A 22032-nucleotide genomic window follows, 5' to 3' on the forward strand; every position below is an offset into this window, starting at 1 on the left:
ATTTCGATGTTACAAAATCAGAAACAGTCACTAAGCTAAAAAGAAATAGCTGTGGTTTTAACACCGTTGAGAGAAGATGTGCTGCTTATAACAAAGGATATTATTAACCGCATACTAGAACAACAAAAAATATGAAGTAATCATAAGACAAAAGCTTGTGTAATTTTATGTAACTACAAAGATTGAGAAGATTGTTCTTGACATTGTAATAACAAAGACTGAGATTGTCCTCTTTTATGTGAATTAGATGTTGGTATGTGTAGTCAGTCCTTGAGAACAAATCGGAAGCTTATGCAAGAAAAATACAGCAGAAATATAAATAGAAGGGGGAACAGAACATGAACTCAAAGGTAGCAAATCTAAGAATATGTTATGAAATTATTAAGCAAAAGAAATAAGCATATTTCAGCAATCATATATGGAAAATTAATAGCTAAAATGAGTGAAAGTGAAGCATGAAATAAGCTGACAAAAGGAAATGGCAGCAGGCAATGTTGATGTGTGGACACACACTAGTGTAATTCAGTGATAAAATGAAAAAAACATCATCAACGCAAATAATTAATGATTACCAGTTTGAATTGACATTAAAAGAGCCTATAGCCTAGAGAAATATGTAGGGGAATAAGTTTCATTTATATAGAAATGCTTATAGAAATGTGCTTGAGAACAAAAAACAATGCTATGTGCTAAAGCCTCAACAGTTTTAAATAACAGAAGAGGAAATGAGAACATACTTAAAGTCACATTTTTTATGAACTGCTGACATGAGGTAGTTAATAGAAAAACAAATATAAGGCTAAGCTTTCATCAAGAGATCTGTTTTCTGCAGAGGCATGAATGTATTTTTGTTTTGTAAGCTCTCAGTGAAACTTTTTCTGGAATACCGTATACAATTATGAATTGAATCTAGAAAATAAGTGAAGAAGGGCTCCCAGAATGATTAAGAAGGAGATTCTCTATACAAAAGAAAGTTTACAGAATGTGGCTATTCTAGCCCAATAAGATGAAAGCTGAAATGGGAAATAATTGTTCTCTACGCATGGAATCATTGAATCAAAAGGCAAGTGCTGGCAGAGAAAGAAAGGTGTACATTGATAAATACATTTAGCATGGAAATTAAAGGACAAACAAACAAACAAATAAATAAATAAATAAAAGAAACAAACTAAAACTGTGTTAAAAATGGAATACAATTATTTTACAAAGGGACACTTCTGACTCAGTGCCTCCGATAGCTGGGCACTAGAGTCCATTAGGCTTCTTTGGTCGTATAACTACACTTTCTGTCTTACAGCTTTTTTCAGCCAGTCTGCTGTTCCTAACTGAGCAGTAACTTTCACATCTGTAATATCTGGTACCTTTCAACAACTTGTTATTTACTGGACTGTTATATTTTAGTCCTATGATCTGTATAGCCACATTCTTAAATGGTGTGATGACCTAAGCCTCACATGGCCATAACTAAGCCTCTGTCCTTCCTCTTAAAGGATCACCCTTCCTCTTAAAGGTTCACCCTACAGCACTTCTTGTAGATATCAGCCATTCCAAAATGCAATTACATCAGAAAATTTCAATAGAAAGTAAGAGAGAAAATATCAAACACAAATATAACTAATATTGAGCCGACAGAACATAGCATGGTACCAGTAAAGGTAAAAAGTGTTTTAGTCATTTTTTTTTTTCAAAATAAGGCGATTTTCTGAGATTTAATTTCCAATTTTCTGAAACTTAATTTCCAATGAAAAAAATAAATTTCTTTGGAAATTAAGTTTCATACTTTTGATCATACCTGTCTCAGGACAGGTACTTTTGCTGCTTTTAAGTGAAGCACCAAGAATGCAAAAAGAGAAGTGACATTTGTGTGTAGTCATGCAGGAAAAGATAAGAATCAGCCATAGCTGATAGCTGAGCAGCTTAAGGCCTAAAAGGCAGAGTATTGCCCAATGAAAGACAAATTGTGAGAGGCCAGTATTTTTCTGTGAAAATTTTTGTAGTGAATCTAGTCTTTTTGAACAAGCTTAATGCAAAGGACACGCACCATTGCAGACTGATTTTCAGTGAAGAAATCACATCTAATGATGACAAATCCAATAGAAAATAATCACCAGTGCTAAATACACAAGTGGAAGTAGAAGTTACTTGTTGAATTCCTTTAAAGTCTGTTTTGGCAATACAATATATAATGTCGTTATTAATGGCTTCAGTACAAAAAGGGAAGATACAGTTAATAATATCTATGTAATCAGAAAGCTGAAAGAGCCGAAAGGCACAGTATCAGAGTACATTTTGAGAATATCCAGGTAGTCCTGAAGACTGAAGCAAGAGAAAGTTGAATGAAATTTTATAGTACTGGGTGTTAGGCATTGGACCGAAACTATTATGAAAATGCTACATGCTAGAGACTTGTTCACTGGAGAATGGCACAGAAGGAGAAGTACATATGTACACATATGTAATTTCTTGCAACTATGAGAAAGACAAATAAAACCTAAGAAAAGAGTTTCCAGTAGGGGTGAGTTAAATATTGCTTTAATTGCTGTACATTATCATAGTTACTAGGCTCACGCTAAAGAAAGATGAAATCAGGAAGAGTGCAGAGAAGCACTACAAGAATGACTAGGGATGTAGAGATCTTTCATGAGAAAAGACTAAAATAACTTACTTAGCTTAGGAAAAGAGACTGCTGTAGAATATCATTATTCTTTATAAATTCAATAGAGACTGAATATTAATTAGCATTAATTAACAAATGGAAATGCAAAGTCCTGCCCCTGGGAAAGAACCCCATGCACCCATATAGATAGCACCAACTGGGTGGAAAGCAGCTTTGCAGAAAAGGCCCTGGGGATCCTGGTGGACAGCAAGTTGACCGTGAGCCAGCAACGTGCCCCCACAGCAAAGATTAAATTTTAAAAACATCCATAATGCTAAGTAAGTATACTCAATCAGTTAATTCATTTGTAAAAGACAAAAGCAGCGCTTGACGAAAACCAGCATTACATCGTGGGAGAGTGAAATTGTAACAGTTTCTTCTCATGAGAGCTTTGCTCTGTTTTGAAGCCAAAGAAAGCTTTTAGTACTGTAACTAGTTTCAATACACAGATGAAAATAATTTCCTGGACTTTTCCTAAACTGGTTTAACTACTTTTGGTCAGGCCCTTTGCTTTCAACCATAGTATCTCAAATTAGAAAACAAATAGTTTTACGTGTATTAATTACAGTATCCTGTACCTCATACAAAGCCCTGGATTTGTGCTTTTGCAAAATCGCATCTCCCATATCACAATGAACCGCAGAAGCAAGTTTGTAAATTCTAGTATAAATTCTAGCATAAATCCCAGTCCTGGAATGCACTGCAGCTTAAGGGTAAGATCTGTTAATGCTCATAACATCATAAATACACTCTTTATAAACACCTATACATACAGCTGTTAACCCAATTCAAGTGTAGTATCAGCACAAGCACAAAAGTGCTACTACAATGTAAGTTTGCTGAACAGAAACTGTCTGTGTCCATACTTCTGGCAGCATGGAAAGTAAAATTCGATGATGACTAATACTTGAGCTAAATGGTTGCATTTACCATATAGAAGCTCACCAAACAGAAGTGAGCATCCATTTGGCTCTCACAAGTAGCTAACTTGTGGTAAATACATGCCTTAGTTTATGCAGAAAAAAGCACCCTTTATAGTATGTCCACAGCCTATTGAAAAAAAGAAAAAAAAAAAAAGATGGTTGTTTGCCTAAAAACAGCTGTTTCTGAGGTATATAGTGATGAAGTTATGCACAGAGAAACAAAGTTTTTATATGAACAGCTTGTTCCTATGGCATGGCTGTCATTTCTAGTGATACTTCATGATTTTGGTACTTGTCCTTTCTCACTTCTGCTGGTGGCACTTTTCTCAGTTTCCAAAGCAGAGAGACTGGGGCACCTAGTCTGGGAAGCAGGGTGTAAAAGTAAAGACTTAAAGGTCAATAAAATGCACAACATTTTTACAACTCTTGGGCTCACTTAAAATTGGAGAGATGCAACTAAGTTAGTCCTTTGAACATTCCTGTGAATGAAATAACTTGTAGGTAGGTGTCAGAAACCTGAATGGATATAAAGACATGAACTGGGTCTCAGTCTCTCTTTCTCTTCCCCCTGACTGTGAATATGGGGGCATTTGTTTCATACTCTCACAGAGAACAAACCAAGGTTTGCCTTTGGAGGCTCTCTTGTTTGTTCACCTGGAGATTTATATAACCCTGTGTCACACTACATTTTTGTGCTGGGTAACAGGCTTTCAAACACCTTTTGTTTAAACTGATGCAAACCTATGTGTTAGTTTTTGTTTGTTTGTCCTTTTTTTTTTTTTTTTTTTTTTTAGTAATTTATTGAGCATTCCCAAACTAGAGCATGTTTATGCGCCTTCTCTTTTTTTTCCTCTGATGAAGATTTCACATTGCTACCTAGTATAACCAGTTGGGTAGGTTCTTTGAGAAGCTGTATGTTACTGCACTAAAGTGCAAATGTATTGTGCTACCATGTCACTGTGATGTTTTCCTGCTCATAAATAATTCAGGAAGGATAAATTAATTGTGACTTTGACAGGATTTTCTGGGAAAAAAAATAATCAGATCATTGGATCTCACAGTATTTCTAAAATTTCTAAGGCTCTTGAGAAGATGAAAAAGTTTTACAGCATTGTGAACTCATTCCATATCACTGGAATGCTTTGCTTTGTTGAGACATTTTGTCATAGTGCAGCAAGAGGCTGAGTCAGACAAATGTTACTACATTGAAACATGTTGATATTTGGAGTACACTGAACAGAATTCACCAATTATCAGTGTGAATGGATAAGGCTGTGCTATGGCTGCTCTTATACTTGTAATGATCTGATGGCATTGAAGGTAGCTTTGTGATGTTGTGCTCTGCTGTGTTGCCGCTAAGTCACCTCGTGGTGCTGCATGCACCTGATGTGTGCTGATGATGTGGTGATCTTGTCAGAGGTATGGAGCCCACAGAACCCATGAATGTGAAGAAAAACTGTGACTTTCAGCCTATCGATTACATGTTTGATAACTTCTACATGTATTTTTCTGGTTTTCCCCTATTCTGCCAAGAAATTTGATTTAAAGTTCTGATGCCAAAATTGCTTTATTATTATTATTATAGACTACAATTCATATCGAGTGCATCAGCTAAGGTATTGTCATTGCATTACATCATATCATTAATGAGCTATGACAATCATTAGATTATACGGCATTTATTATATAGAAAGTTTAAAACCCCACCATTTTCTAGCTGTTATCAAATGAGAAAATGAGACTGGACAAAATATACTGCTTTTCCCTTGTTGGAATACCACTAATATCTGCCCATTTACTTCCAACTCCTGTCATACACACATTTTAAAAAGTGACTTCTGAAAAAATGCACCCGAATTGAACCACTGTAATAATTTATTTGTGCCCAATAGGATGTGGACTTTTTTTTTTTTTTTTTTTTTTAATAATCTTTCTGAAGAGTACGTATGCACTGGAAGTAACTCTGCAACTGTATCTCTGAGCTGCTCCACCATACAGGGGAATCTGAAATGCCTATTTCACACAGGCATTCATTCCTATAGTCAGAAAGGCTACAATATGTCAAGATTTCACCAAAACAAGAAGGTGAAACATCCGTGCCATAATAGCTAAAAATTACTATAGTGAAGCAGTAAAATCTTTTAGCAGGATCATGAGAGATTTGAACTCAGATCTTTGCACTGCCTGAGTTCCCTGGTTCTCCTGTGTAGCAGATGATCGGATAATGCTTCAGCTTCAATAAGCAGGTATTACCTGAGGAATAACGTCTTTGAAAAACTGCCCACTAGATGTTCTGATATCCAGCGTTCTATGATTCTAAGCAGTCTGTTAAGAGATTAAGGTTTTCATATCCAGAGCATGGTTTAACTGCTATGTAATAAATAAATCACGAGAGACTCATCTAACGAGGAAAACATAAACTGAATAGCTGGTAATTACACGAGCAAACCTCCCATTCTCATGGCCTGGATCAGGCAGAAACTGTTCCGAAAAAGTAATATGCAGTTGCACAAGCAAAGTCAATGTTTACGGCAGCTCTCATGTAATAATTTATATGGACTGTAATGTGAGCTCATACCAGTTGGGCAAGCTCATATTGGTTATTTCCTAACTTTTGAACACTTGATGTATTTTTTTTTTTAATCTGATGCATGTCCACCTGTGCAATGCGTAGTTGTGAAATGAATGGCGTACAGTGGCAGTGGATGGCACAACGGCACGTTGCCCCGTACGGCCCGGCGATATTTGGTAACAACCGTGGGGCAATGTAGCACAATAGCTTTTGTAACGGAGGCGCGATGTGTATGGGCAATAGGCCGGTAATCAGAGCCGGGCACAGGGTCCAGGGGCGTCTGGCTGGCTGGTTTCTCAAGCGTCAGTTCAGCCAGTGACGGCCGAAGCCGGCCTGGCGCCTTCCAGCTCCAGCCCGCAGCCATTACGCACAGCCGCGCGCGTTGCGGAGGGGCGCGGGGCGAGCGGCGCAGGCCTCGGGCCCGCCTCACGGAGCCGGCGTGGCGGGGGCCGCCCGGGGGCGCTGGGTGTGGCTCCCGCCCGGCCGCCAACCCCCGGCGTCCTCGTCCCTCGGAGCGGCGGGGCCGGGAGCCAATGGGCGGGCGCGAGCCGCGCGCGCAACGGCCAACGGGAGCGGCTCTTTTAGGACCGCTGCGTGGGGCCGCTCAGAGCGCCAGGGAGTGGTGGCCGGCGCGGGGGCACGCGTCCGGGGAGCAGCGCAGGGGGCTCGGCGGGGGGCGCCTCCCGCAGCAGGTAGCGGCCGTTGCGGAGGGGCGGGGGCCGCGCCGCGCCGCGCCGCGCCGCCCCCCCCCCGGCCGGGGCCGCTCCTGCGAGGCGAGGCAGTGGGGGGGAGTCGGCCGCTGCCGTCGTGCGCTTCCGGGGGCTGGCGGCGGCGGCGGGGGGGGGTCCTGAAGGACAGCGCGGGGCTGCGCTGCGGGCCGGGGAGCTCGGCTCGGTGCGTGTGCAAGGGGCGAGATCCCGGCCTGCTGCCGCCGCGCTCTTGCGTGGGCGAGGCCTGCGGCCGCCGCTCCACCTGCAGGCGGGCCCGGCCCTGGCATCGCGGCTCGGCGGTTCCCCCTTCTCGGTAACGTCGCCGGGGGTGGCCGTGCGGGGGAAGGGAAACGGCCTCGTTCCGCGAACGGCAGTGCCGCTTCTGAGGAGGAGATCAGAAGTCGCGGCCGCCCCTGACCGGTGGGGGAGCCTGGGAGGGCCTCGGGGCCCGCGTGGGGCCGGGAAGTGGGGCTGCTGGGTGGCCAGCTGCAGCGGCACGCTGACTGGTAGCAGGCTTGGAATTGAAGCCAGCCTGAGTCCCAGGGAGGTAGAAACCTTTAATTTCACTTAACCTATTTCACAGCTCTAGCAACTGGAAGCTTTTAATATTTTAATAACCGTTTTAATAGTAATTAAAGCAGAATTGGAGCACGTAGGAGTTTTACTGGCTAGGGTTATCTCTGTACAAGCAAGCTCTAAATGCCTCTGCCCTCGTCTCCTCCAATTTTTGATATCTTGTCTACACCTCATAACTGAGGTACCAATACTTTAACAACTTGCAGGTTATGTATTAGGAGTATATTTCTAAGATTTCATATCTTATTTTTTTTCTGCTCTGTTCTTGTACTATCTACCCAAATATAAATCACTTAAAAAATGCGCTTTCCCAGCCCAAAAACTCTGGATATGAAAGATAGGCTGTATAGTCCTGCAACAGCTAGAACAAACTGTAAAAGCAATATGCAAATGCAGGTCTGTAACTTTCTACTGCGGGTACTGGGTTTAGTTACCTTATGCAGGACTGCAGGTCTAATGAAGCTTTACTAGAGACAATAGTTTCAACAGTAAATGCACCATGTTCAGTTGTTTTCCATTTTGTGTGACTGATTAATTTAGAGGTGTATATTTGCTAAATACTCCTTTCCTTCCAATAATTGCAATGGTACAAACTATCTTAATTCTCCCTAGGAGCTGGTACTTGAAAACTAAGTTAGGAATGAGGCATAACTGTGACTGGTAACAGTAAATCTTTTTTCTTCATCCAGTACTTGGTGTTCCTCAGATTTTTTTTTTTTTTTCTTGCAAGTTTACAGGATGTCTGCTGGCTAGGTGTGAGTAGAGAGCATCATTAAGTGTCAGTTCTCTAGTGTGTTTCCTGACAATACTTTTAAAAGTTGGAGTAACACATATCTTGAAATACGTTTACTAACATATCTCCTGGAAATGGAGGAGATGGAAGTGTCTATCCATAGAACCTCTTGGCTCCTGACAGGCTGAACTAATGCTTCCTCTGAAGCTACCGAGTGCTAGAGAACACACTAGATGTAGTCAAAGGCACAGCTGTATCATTGCAGGGAGCTCAGGTTTGGCTAGCTTCTCACCTGAAAGAATGTGTTAGGTTTTTTTGTGTGTGTGTCCCAAAATATTCGGTGTCTGAGGAAGGTTTGTGTTTGGTAAAGCATGCCTCTTGTCTGTAGGAAGCAGAGCAGCTTTGGAACTTTAAAATGCAAACAAACCTTTTGAAAAGCAACTAGTAGCATCAAAACTTGAACTTTGCTACTTTGGTACTCTGTGGATGGATGGATGGTTTATCTCATGTAGTACTTTAATGGCTGAGTATGGTTAGTGCTATCATGTACATCCATACTGTTTCTCCCAGTTGCTAATTTTGAGCCTTGCAGCAATCTGGCTGTAATGTAGTCCTCCAGCTAGGTTTTATTTAGCCTCAACACTTCAAAAGTGTAGAAGTTGCAAGCAGTCCTAGCAAGCACTGTCTTCCTGAATCAAATCGATACTCTTTTTTTCCTTCTTATCTTTCTGAGTAGGTCCAACATGGGGTTTCTTGTGAGGCTTTCTTTTATAAAACTTCCTCCTCGCCTTTGAGCTTTTCCGAAATCCTTACAAAGAATGTGACTCTATTTGAGTGCCCTATTGTGTTTTTCCTTAGGGTGTGGTTAGAAAGACTGTGTCTACTAGGTCTTGGTAAGCAGGCTTTGGTGTTACCTATACACAAACTACATCATGCCAACCTTTCTGTGTCTTTACTTAGCTTGATGTTTGTAAATTTGTAGGAATTCCTGTGCAAAATGGGTGTAATGGATAGATCTAAGTAATGTATGGAGCCCGTATCATCTACATGGTCAATAACAGCTGCAGAATTGGAATAAAATCTCAATTCTTTTGAGAACATGAATAGGGGCTCTGTATGCCATTTAATTGGTGTTCACTTGTGTTTGTCTTATGAACAGGACAGGTAGGCAGTATGTCAGTAGCATTTGCTTTAACTATGTATGTGTGTGAGCTATTTTTTCAAGACACACAAACTGCGGAAAAAGGTCTTTTAATTTTCTGATAGGGTTTTATTCTACAAGTTTTGAGAAAAGGCAAAGTAAACTATTTTTTTAATAAATATATGATTAGGCTTCAGATACAACCTACCAGAATGGTTGTCAATGAATGGGTTTTTAGGTTCTAGAAGTATTCTTAGGCACATCTGCAGGAAAGTGTTGGGAAAAGAAGCAATCTTCATTGCTTTGCACTGGAAAGCTATTGAATTACTTCATGTTGAAATGTTACATTGCTTGATGGCAATATACTTCTATGAAAAACTTTGAAAATGGCTTGTTTAATGTTAAAGAATTAAATTCATGGTTACGGAGGACTTTGCTCTAAGTTTAATGGCTGTAATTTCTGGAAGTCTTAACTTGCCTTTTTTTTTTTTTTACAGCTGTTCTACAACTTGCTCATCAGCAATGAGTGTGTTTATTAGGTGTGTCCTTTACTACAAAGGCATTAGAAGCCAGGGTTTGGTGAAACATCAAGGGCATTTGAGGATTTTCTTGTGGAAATGTAGGGAATTAGTACTAAACATCCAGATGTACCTGTAAAATGAGGAATTACGGTATTTTTGTACCTTTAAATCTCTCTTAAAATACCTGAAACTATTTCAGTTGGGAGAACTCAGAGGATCACAAAGACTAATTGGTAAGGATTTCCTTTTAAATTGTAGGAATAATGGAAGGAGCCTGGAAGTGGTGATTCCTAGGACTTCAGATTCATTGTATAATGTCTGGTAAAATGTGACTCACACCTTTGCATTCCATGATAAATGTGTAACTTTAAACGAAGGATAAGAAGGCTTTTTTAGATAACACAGAATTTGCAGTCAGAATGTTTTAATAAAATTAATCACACAGTTCAAGGAAATACTGCTAAAAGAGTAGCTCCAATGGCTTATTTTTGCCTTCTGATATTTTGAACGGCATGTCACAGAGGATGCAGTTTGAGCTGTTGTCTCTGTCCTGGCTGATCAGCGTGAGGAACGTGAATCTGGGTTTTAATTAAAACTTTTGTCTTTGTCTCTTAGCTATGAAACTAGATGTACCAGTGAACCCGTTTCTGTTGTTGTTGCTTTGGTTTTGTTTCTTCCTTCTCTCTTCTCACTTTTTCTTTTCTAAACTATTTCAAAGAATCTTCCATGCCACTGCAAAATGACAGTATCACAATAACAACTGGAACAATAATCCTGCTGCCATTCAGGCTTTTCCTAGTGGATACATGGACCAGTTCTCAGAATACTCTTGTATGAAGTTTTAATTGATGCCTTCAGCGTGTTTTCTTGATGCAATGAATAAACATTGAGCCATCTTGCAGCTTCAGCATTTTCAGTGGTAGGCAACTGTGAGACAGTGTTACTTTGTCCATCAATGTTGCAGACAATTCCTCAGGCAGGTTTTAATCTTCTAGGGTTAGCAGTAGAGCTGTGATTTATGCAACTGTCTTGATACACAGTAAGACTTTCTTATAATGCTTTCATAACCAAAAGTGCAACCAAGACATCTAATGTTGATTTCTAATTAACTTAAATAAAACAATCTGGGCCTATGGTCCTGTTCGGTGAATCTTGATTGAAGCCTGGCTCTTGCTTCCTAAAACAGGTTTGAAAGTTCTTGTGGTATAAGTCTTAAGCACAGTTGCATGTGAACTGGAGATGAAATACAAGAAATGTTTTTTCTCTTATGAGGTATGTGCTTTATTGTAATAGTGTTTTTTTTTTTTTTTCTGGGCTGATTTATGCCTTTGCGTTCTGTGCAACTTGGAGAAATAGGTTAATTGTGTCAAAAGATATTTTCTTTCAACATGTGCTTGAAGACCAAGTTCAAACAGTAAAGAGTTTAGAAAAAAACATCAGGTTACAAATGTGACTTCCTATAAAGGAGTAGTAAAAGCCTTTTACTTAATTGAATTAAACTAGCTCTTAAAAGGACTTTTATTTTAATTCCTTTTCAGTGCCCTTACTGCAAAGGAAGTGTAATTACAGCAGAGCATGGGTCTCTCCAGTACTCTTTGAAACATGATGCTTACTAGATGACAAGAGTAATTTCCGGGTTAACTGGTATGGAATCCCTGGATAGAGGCATAAGTGAATGCAAACTTGTAGTAAGATCAGAATTATGGGTGAAAGGTGTGCAAACATGCACATAGGAATTAGTTGTATAACTACATGCATCAAATTTGTGTAATGATGAAGTTTTGCTGAGATAACTCAAGTGGCCTGCACTGAGACTAACTTCCTCTAATCTTTCTGTATTACTGCAGGGAAGGTAAAGACCCCATGACTTAAGGCACAGCTCTGGTTTTCAAGAGTCTTGTTTTCACAAGAGTGTTTTTGTACTGCAAATCAAATAATTTGTGGGTTGGGTTGAAAGGGAAACTGATTACTTCAAATTCTGCTAATAAATTGTAGGGTTAGTTGGTTCGAGTTCACTGTCTTACAAAAGTAGTTGAGTTTTTTTTTTGTCAGGGTCTTAAAGGAGTTCACAGAACTACTTCTGCTTCTGATATTAAATTCAGATTTCTGTATCAGAATGCAGTGGTGTAGTTAAGTAGTTCATATGCAGCACTACTTAAGCCTAAACTAAAGCGGTTTAATAATGCTTTTTAATAATGCTTTTAACTTGAATGTATGCACTGAAAAGGATAGTATTTTACCCATGAGGAGAATAACTTGTGGAGTGTGTAGTCCAGGAAGAACTTCTAGTATCCAATGTATTCCTATGGGCAAGAGGATTTTTTTTAAAAATCAAGCCCACTTGATTTGTGGACATACATCTATACGCTTAGTCATGTAAACTTTGGCCTCACTATATTAATTGCTCTAACTGGCGTCTTGTTTCAATACTTAAATCATGTAAAATAGACAAATATCTTCATTGGTAGCAGGCTGGTCTGCGAACAAATTCAAGATTGAAGAATATAGCTAGTTTGAAGTATTTTTTATTCACAAAATCTCTAATATAACCAGTGAGTGTCAGCCACATGTTTGCTGTGTATAGCTTCGGGGAAGCATGAGACCCTTACTGTCTAGCATAATGCCCAGCTTAAACGAAAGACCAGCTAGTTAGTATTAAATTAGCAAACCTGTTTTGATAGCTCTTCAAAATGTAGTTCTAATTAGCTTCTAGACCTGGCAATGTTTTCCAGCTCCTGGAAACATAAATTTTCTTGGCAGGTTTATTCTGCAGTGGACTGTGGCTTACAGCTAGTAAAGAAAATCTCCTTGCAGAGAGGAGATAAGAATGTTAATAATAGTCTAAAAAATGGATAAATGTCTTTATCTAGTTGTGGGAAGAATCCCAAATCTTCCACATGACTGTCAAGTTTGGAATAGATAGGTTTTGAGGTTAACTTACACCAAAATCAGTTTACAATAGAAAATACTGTTCCACCATTTCAGTCTCTACTCGTCTTCCAAAACATATCTTTCACAGATAAAGTTTCTCAATGGCTATAACCTTGGACCTTGAAGGCAAACAAACTGTCCTTCTTTGGTGATATTCTGAGTAGGTATTGCCCAAATAGGGCAGATCACTGACCCCTGTGGTTGTTGAAAATGTGGACATTTTGCTGATAGCATTCATTGATCTATGTTTGTGGAAACAGGGCACCAGATGAAATGAGACATGATATGACCCAAGCTTGTCTTTCTGGCAGTAACTTTGTTTAGATGAGTGAAATATTACTTCCTTTGCTGCCTGAATCTATCCAAAATCTATCCTAGATTTTATTCTGGATTGCACTAGTGTTCTGTCATGTAGGGCTTCAACTGTCATATTGGAAGGCTTTACCTTCTGTAATGATTTATCTGTGATGTGGATGCATGTGTGTACAATTCTTGAAAGTACTTGTTGCATTCAGATTTGACCTCTAGGTGGACTACATCCCCTGAATACAGATAAGGTCTACAGATAAGGTGGAAGAAACTTTTATCTTTAGACCTTTTTCTGTTGCACTGCTGCTAGGACTAGGTTCAAGCTGTTAGGGAAAGGGGGAAGTGAGTTCATCAGGCTCTGTTTTGTAGAACTTTGGTTTGTTGCTAATCTGTGAGACGTTGGGATATGGACACTTTCTATTTCCTGTGACTGGATAATCTCAGTATGATTGAATTGGGAAGGAGCATGTTGCTGACCTAATGCTCGTCAGTGATAATTTAGAAAACAGGCCATTTATTCTCAAGGACATTGGTGCATACTCCTAGTTGTTGAGTTTAGCATTTAAACATTTGCTGGAACTGCAACAGGCTTTCTTGGCAATTAAAAGACAAATTTTTAAGCATCTTAATTTGTGTTTGGAAAATCTGAGAATTGTTCTTTCTCGTCTAAAGACAGACTTGTCCTTGTTTTGAGAGCCATAGAGACCTCTGTTTGAAGCAACAAGTTAAATATTGCAGCAGTAGCTCTGAAGGCAAACAGAGCTGCCATTGTTTGCTCCATAATAGCTCTTGCCTAGCCTCAGACAGGAGAATATATATATATATATATATTTTTTTTTTTTTTTTACAAGATGGCTAGGATCTGGGAGGTGGCTTGTATGCTTGTTTTTCTGAAGTGCTTAGAAGCCCTTGATGTCTTAAAGTACAGCACCCATCCAATGAACGGTATCTTCCAAGTGTCACCATTGGATTAGCCCTCAGCCTGTGGATTTGGAAGTACGCTAGTATCAGTTTCTCTGTAGCAGTTTAACAGAAGCTTCCTCTTCCAAAGGCAGTTTATCCCCATAAATCATCTGGTAACATTGATCATCCATGTTCTATACCAAGAGCTCTTAAGAGTAGTCTTACTAATCCTTGCATCTTTTAGATTGTTTCCCCCCTAACTGTTATTTGCTCAAAAAGTAGCCACATAATAGGAATTCAAGCTTTCCAAAGTGTGCATTAGACGGTGTTGTATTTAGTAGAACTACCTGTCGCCATGTGAAGGAGCTATTAATAAGTCATTGGATAACTGGTGAAAATATGTATTGCTGGTTAATAGATGCAATTGAGCTGTTGCAAGCATGCAACAAATTGTACTCTAAAACTAGATTAAAAGATTGCAGACACTTGAAACTTAAATGCTAAATTTGATTCTGCTTTATTGTCTTGCAAGGTATGTATCCTTTCTGGACCTACTTCAGCCTGTTCTGTATTAAAAGTCAAACTATATTTACTCTGGGAAATACCAATTTCTTAACTATATATTTTTTTTTTTTTAAAGCATAGGTATCATGTAGTTCTTCAGTTATCTGCTTTCATAGAATCATAGAATGGCTTTTTGTTACTCTTTGTATCCCTTGCCAAGTTTAGTTCTGTCAGTGCCTTGGCACTTTCCTGATCCCATCCCTGCAAATCTGGACATCATTTCTGCACTCATTCCAGGGCGTGTGGCCATGTTCCCACTATCTGTGCATTTCCTTCTTTTGCTGAATTTTGACCAGCAGATCCTTATTCAACCATGCTGGTTTCCTACCTTCCCTGCTTGACTTATTACATATGGAAATAGAGAGCTCTTGCACTCCAGGGAAAATATCCTTAAAGAGTTGCCAGCTGCAATCAGATCCTCTGTTCCCAATGACCATGTCCCATGGGATCTCATCCACTAATTCTTTGAGCAGCTGCAAGGTGGTTGTTCTGAAGGTCATGGTCCAGATTTTGCTCTTAGCCATGCCCGTATCCCTCAAGATCACGAACTCAGCCAGAGTGTGGTCACTGCAACTTAGGCTTCTTCCAATCTTAACCTCTTATTGAGCTCTTCTGCACTGGTGAGCACCAGGTCCAGTAATGCTTCTCCTCTGGTTGGTTTGTCTAATACCTGGGTGAGGAAGTTGTCCTCAGTGAACTTGAGGAGTCTCCCAGATGGCTTGCTTCCTGCCACGTGGCTTTTCCAGCAAACATCCAGATAGTTGCAATCCCCCAGGAGTATGAGAGCCTGAGTGTGATCCTTCCTGTAGCTGGAGCAAGAAGTCTCATCAACAGGCTCCTCTTGATCAGGCAGCCTGTAAGTAGAGCCCAACCACAAGAGGTCCTTTTTTGGTCTGGTCCTTAATTTTTACCCACAGGCTCTTAACCTGCTCTTGGCTGTTCATTACAGGGAACTCTTCACAATCTATCTTAGAATATCCCGAGTTGGAAGGGACCCATAAGGATCATCAAGTCCAACTCATGACACCACACATGTCTGCCCAAAAGTTTAGACCATGGGACTAAGGGCACAGTTCAAACGCTGCTTAAATTCAGACAGGCTTGGTGCAGTGACTAATTTGTTGGGGAGCCTGTTCCAGTGTGTAACCACCCTCTCGGTGAAGAACCTCTTCCTGATGTCCAGTCTAAATCTCCCCTGCCTCAGCTTAACACAATTCCCACGGGTCCTATCACTGGTGATTACAGAGAATAGGTCACCTGCTTCCCCGCTCACCCTTGTGAGGAAATTTTGGACCGTGATGAGGTCCCCCCTCAGCCTCCTCTTCTCCAGGCTGAACAAGCCCAGTGCCTTCAGCCGCTCCTCATATGTCTTCCCCTCTAGGCCCTTCACCATCTTCGTCACCCTATCCATTTCTTAACATAGAGGGCAACACCCCCACCCTTCCTTCCCTGCCTGTCTCTCCTGTAAAGCTTGTAGCCCTCTGTTCCAATGTTCTAGTTGTGTGATTTGTCCCACTACATTTCTGTGATAGCAATTAAATCCTAGTTTCGTAATTGCACCATGGCTTCCAGCATGGGAAACAAGCAAGAGGAGTTGGATGTGTTGGTGTAGAGGCATGTCAGCTGGGCTATGGGCCACATCACCTTTTTAGAGGAGTCCTTCCTAATTCTTATGTTATGATTCACAGGTGTTTCCCAACACCTTTAAACAGCTTAAGCAAAAAGAGTGTTAAAAGGTAACACAACTAATGCATCATACCTGTAAGGAAAAGCCTCTTCTGAATTTGAAGTTAGGAGTTGCCAGCAATACTGTGCTAACTGGCATGTTTTGATTTCTCAGAGAAGGCAGGGAAGGGTGGGTGGAGAATGGGACTGTTCTTTCCCTTTCTTGCAGTTGAGATGACTCCCTTTTCTTTTTGATAGGGCTTAGCATAGGCTGCTGCTTTATTAGTTTTTCTTCATTCACCTCCAGATTCTGTGGGTGCTCTTTTATCCTTAATTCAACTGTAGTGCTTCCAGGCAATTAATTCAGAATCCCAGTACTTATTGCTGTAACTTTGACAGCAATGTATGCTTATGAAAAGGTAAATATCTTTTGTAGTCGGAAACTTCCGGAGGAATAAAGCAGGAGAAGACAGTGTGGAAAATTGCTGTTAATAAAGACTACCAAAGACTGTAATCATTGGAGAACAGGATAAAGGGAGATGGTATTGAGACTTCTTCAAAGGAAATAGTGCAGTTAAGAATACTTAAAAACAAACAAACAAAACAGCAAATATAGGTGTTCCTGTCTCTTAAGAGTGGGTATATGAATATTTATGCACATTTGTGTTTTTTTTCCTAGTGAATAAATTTCTTCATATGTAATCATAGCTGGATAATGTATAGGTTTGGTGCTCTGTAAAAGTTTGAGGAGAATAGTACTGATATTTTGGATCTGATACCAGCCCCATGCTCATAGGAACATAGAAATAACCGAAGCAGGAAATTTTATGATTATTCTGGCTTTTAGTTTTCTTTATGCCACATTACCCTAAATTTTGTCAGATTTTTCAGCTAGCTAGCTGAAAGTTGGACCATAGCAATGCACTTATTTCAATACCAGCAGTATTACTTTTTTCAGTTCTTTTACAAAACAGACATTGAACTGTAGCCTGTGTGCTGGGGCTTGAAGTGAGGTTCCTGCACTTACTTAAAGATTGTCTCTGGCCATGCAAACAGGTTAGCAAACTGGGGATATGGCATTGTTTCCAAAGTAATACTAAACTTCTCTTAAAGGAAGGGCAGGTGAAATAATGGTGCAATATGCTGTGGCCAGTAGAAAATAGCAGTACTTGTTCAGTTCTGAACCTACTACTGTATCTCACTATTACGTTATTGCAATTCAGCAATAATTGCAGGAGCTGTTCTTGTTAACAAAGGAAGTTGAACAGAGTGTTGGCACATGGGACAACAAAGCACAAGACTTTGTATCCAAATTCCTGATACTGAAGCTCTTTCAGGTGATAACTCATTTCTGGCAAGTAACCACTTAGAGCACATCCAGAAGTGTTGTAATGGTATGAGCACATGAAAAGCACAACACAAGGGCTCTAATATAAAAGGTACCTGACATGTAGAAAATATTCCAAAACTATATGTATACTTTTTTTCTGGGCAGAAATGCAAATTAAGCCTGCAGTTCTTTACTCCGAACATACAGCACCTCATGTATATTCCATAATAAGTTCCTGCTTGCAATACCCTGCAAAAAAAAAAAAAAGCAACAACAAAAAAACACTTTAGCAGTTGCATTCCTGTATTCTTGAGTGTTAGGTGAAAAAAGGCTATCATCCTCTTCAGGTATTCAGAACTGAAATTCTTCTTTGCTTAAGAAGCAGTCTCCCACTTTGTTTAGGGGGACATTGTTCTTAAACCATGTTTTTTATGCAGTCTGTCTATTTTGGTAGTGTTCCATAGATCTGCTATGGGGGACCACAGATATTCTTTACAGAATTGTAGAATTGCTTGGAAAGGACCTAAAAGGGCATCTACTTTCAACCCTCCTGCCATGGGCAAGGCTGCCACCCACTAGATCAGGTTGCCCAGGGCCTCATCCAACCCGGTCTTGAACACTTCTCTGGGCAGCCTGTTCCAGTGCCTCACCACTATAATTACTATTACTATAGTAATTCTACTATATCAGCTTGTTATTTTTTATGACAGTCTAATTAGAAAGGTTAATATATCATCATGGAACTATAGCCATGTCTTGTACATGGTCTTGTACAGTAACAGTAAGTTGTTTTTAAGGTTCTGGTGAAGACATTAGTGTATTGGACTGCACAGAATGGACTGAAGTTGGCCTGAGGCACAGTTTGAATTCTAAAGGTCATTAAGGTCATGTGAGAGAGAGCATTATATTTATCCTTAGGAGTTGTTCCAGTTTCTAGTATCTAGAATTAGATATGGTCCCCAAGCAGTTGCTGGGGGAGAAATAAGAATTTTATAGTAACTGAAGCAAAAGAAAAGCCTACAACACTTGTTACTCAAATTTAGCACAGAGGTCAATTCCTTTTTCTTTGCTCATTAGAAGGCATATTTAAATCTTCATTCTGTGTAAGAATTCTAACACTTTTTTTCGGATAAGTTTTCAATTGATGAAAAGATTAGAACCTTGTATCATCTGTGGAAATGTGTTTTTTGTAATCAGTCGGAAAAACAACAGATCTCATGCCAAGCAACTAACAATCAGCTACCTTCTCTGTGACATAGCATCCTTTGTAGAAAGGTTCAGCCTAATACTGACAGGGGACTTGGCTCACTCAGGCAAAAATGCCAGGGCCAGTGTCAACATATTTGAAGTATCTACTTGTGATTATATTTCAATGATATGACCTTTTGTTTACATGGAATGGCCACTTAGTCTTAAAGGGCCATGCGCACAGATAAAAAATAGACTAAAAATTGAGCTACTTAAATGAGGTGGATGTCCAATTCCTTAAAGAAACTATTAATTGAGACAGTTTACAATAAGATCTGGAATGACTGTGCTGACCCTGTAGGACTCTTCAGCCTGTCATGGGGAAATAAAAGACATTAGGCACTGGTTATAGGTTTTAAAAAAAAAAAAAAAGTCAGGTAAAAGTTTCTTTCAGGTATGAAGTTCAGTGTTTGCGTCTGTGCAGTTTATGTATCTTTGGCAAATCTGGGCTCCTAGAGGTTTATTAATATATTTTTGCTTTTTTAACTTCTCTTAAGGTCATAATGGTTTCCATACCTGAATACTATGAAGGAAAGAATGTCCTCCTGACAGGAGCTACAGGTTTCATGGGAAAAGTGCTTTTGGAAAAGCTGCTCAGATCTTGTCCTAAAGTACAAGCAGTGTATGTATTGGTAAGACACAAATCGGGGCAGACACCTGAAGCACGAATACAGGAAATAACCAGCTGTAAGGTATGTATCATGTACTCACAAAGTGCATTTTTGTCATTTTGTATCTTGTTCATAATGAAATGGAAGCAACTTTGGTTTACCTAAAGCAAAATAGTTACTTTTTTTGTTCTAGCAGAAATCCTAAACCTAGGTTCTTACAGTGTTTGTGACAGTTTTTCAAACTGTTATTCTAGAACAAGTGCCATTAAGGAAAATTATTCTGTATTTAATTTAGAAGGAGGGTGTTCAGCTGTGATGTAGGATTGAGAAGTCAAATACCTGAGTTAAAACTTGTTAAGAGAACGTGTAATCAAGTGCAAAAGGTATTGTGGACTGGGACTTCTAAGACTAGATTAAGACCCTTCTTTGGAGGGTTTCAGGTCGCTTTTTCTCCATGTGCCTTATTTTCTTTTCTGCTTCGCTTCTCTTGAACGTGTTGTTGGATCTACTGGTATGCAAGGAGATATGTTTTCAACAGGGTGTTTAAATAGCTTAAACTGCATCTGTATTGCCCCTCTCCAATATGGTGTATCCCATTTATAATGGAGTGATCTCTAGCATAAACTTTGGTAAAACAGGGTTTGTTTATTATTGTGCTTTCCTCTCTTATGGGATGGCAGGGTTGGCAGTTTAATATTTCAGATGCAGTATGGTTTGTTCAAAGTGTGTGCTTAGAGGGTGCTTAAAGGGTCTTGGTAAGAGTATGACTGCACTTAGGGCATGAGAAGGTAAGTTATTTAAAGCAGGACTCTGAATTTCCTTACATCTCTGACTGGTTAAGATTATAGCGGATGAGAAGATAGCTTTGTCATAAACTCTTCTCAATAACCTTGTCAAAACTCTAGCTCGTTACCCAAAAGCATCTGCTTGCAGTTCAGTACCATGTTATAAAATGCAGCAGAATGAGCTACAGAGGGGTTCTGTCTTAAAATCCAGTTTCAAATTCTGTACATGAAGTCATCACTTTTTATTCTCCAAAACAAAGTTTCAAACTGAACTCCAAAAGGAGAAAGCTTCTCAGTCCATCCTTTGTATACACTATTAGCCAAGTAAAAACTGGATAGTATTCAGGCAGAGGGGAGGGAGAGTAGTGTTGGTCTGGGCTGACTTAAGCTTCGCTGAAGTTTAAGCCCCTGTATGTAGGTTTTGGGAAGCTCATGTCTTGTAAGAGGCTTTTACATTTCAGTCCAAATCTTCTGCTTATAGCCTATAGTGACTTGTGCTCAGTTAGAACAATCTGTGTTTTTTTAAGCTGGGTGAGCATTTATTGCTGGAACAAGTTCAGATCTGATGTCCTGATTTAAAAAAAAAAAAAAGTGCTTGAGGTAGTCCTATATTTTAGTCCCTAGAGAAGAGTGTAAGTGGATGCTGTTCCCCAACTATCTACAGGGATAGCTAAAACCAGATGTTTGTTCTGCCATTATCTCATGGTTAGGCAAAATAGGTTTGAAAGTGTATAGGTTAACTGGGATGCCTCCAAAGGACACTGAACATTTTTAATGGGACCTGTTGTCTTGATTTGTCTTTTGCAAGGGCCCTGCTGTTAATTTTTTTTTCGATTTAGATGGGTCCATTAATTGGTTCTACAGATGCTTGGGCATTCTTTCTTGAAGAGTCTAGTCTAAATGAGTGAATGCAATAGTGAAGATGAACTGATCTGCAAATAGGCCAAAAAATTGAGGTTTCTGTTTCCATTGGACTTCAAATATCTAATTCCTATGTAAACACAACAACTTGTCATGTGTTGCATGTACTCTAGCTGTTTGTTCTTACTTCCCTTTTGTACTGGTATTAGTGCTAGTATGAGTAATGTGATAAGGATGTATGGCTATGGATGTGAAAAGGAGCAGAACATACAGATTAAAAAAGCCATACTGGTTCTGTGTGTTTTAAATGTTTATCAGTGAGACTGCTTTCTATTATAATTCATGTCACACATCTTAGTATGGTTAAAGGGCAGTGGTTTCGGTATGCTAGAGTCAGGCAACATTGTTCCAAGTAAAAATATAACAAATTTATTTAAAAATGACAAAAGGCTTCCAACACTTAAGTAAGCACTAAGAATCACAGGCTTTAAATGCTGCCTTGGCAACTTTGTGCTTTAAGGTGAAATTTCATACTTGGGAGATCAGTCCAAGACTTGTAGCACTGGATACGATCCATATTCTCACTGTAGTATTACCACTGTAAAATATTGGCACGTGTGCAATTAAGAAGGGTTTGCTCTGGTTTAAAAAGGGGAAAAAAAAAGGTGTTTTATTTCAGTCCCATAGTATTTTGCTCAGGAAAACTTGCATGTTGATTACCAGTGTGTTAGGCTGCATGATTAGAATCCACTTAATTAAGAGGGTGTATGATGAATGTAGTTAACACAGTTGTGGGTGAAGAAATCTTACCCTTAAATGGGTAGGATTTGCTTAGATGTTCTAATGCAGCAAGCAGCCTTTAACCCTGGCTTTTTCTTTCTTAACTGGCCAGGGAAACAGATGTTTTGTTGTGATTTTTAATCTGGAAGTTCCCCAGAACTGGCACAAGTCAATGATTTTCTTAAATGGTTGTGTGTTTTTTTTTTTTTTTTT

The 22032-nt window shown here is 39.5% G+C and overlaps 1 protein-coding gene across 2 annotated transcripts in view; it reads left to right on the forward strand.

Moving 5' to 3' along the window:
• FAR1 (fatty acyl-CoA reductase 1) overlaps positions 1–22032 on the forward strand; it is an 83779-nt gene that overhangs the window by 41459 nt on the left and 20288 nt on the right. The window contains exons 1-2 of one of the 2 annotated variants that reach the window (XM_032187855.1): positions 6760–6843; positions 19280–19474. In XM_032187855.1, the coding sequence (XP_032043746.1) occupies positions 19286–19474 (189 nt within the window). In that variant the 5' untranslated portion in view covers positions 6760–6843; positions 19280–19285. Of the gene's footprint in view, positions 1–6759; positions 6844–19279; positions 19475–22032 lie in introns of those variants that run through there. The other variant, XM_032187856.1, reaches the window with a different exon arrangement.

Source organism: Aythya fuligula, chromosome 5 (genome assembly GCF_009819795.1).
Source record: "Aythya fuligula isolate bAytFul2 chromosome 5, bAytFul2.pri, whole genome shotgun sequence".
Lineage (NCBI taxonomy): Eukaryota > Metazoa > Chordata > Aves > Anseriformes > Anatidae > Aythya > Aythya fuligula.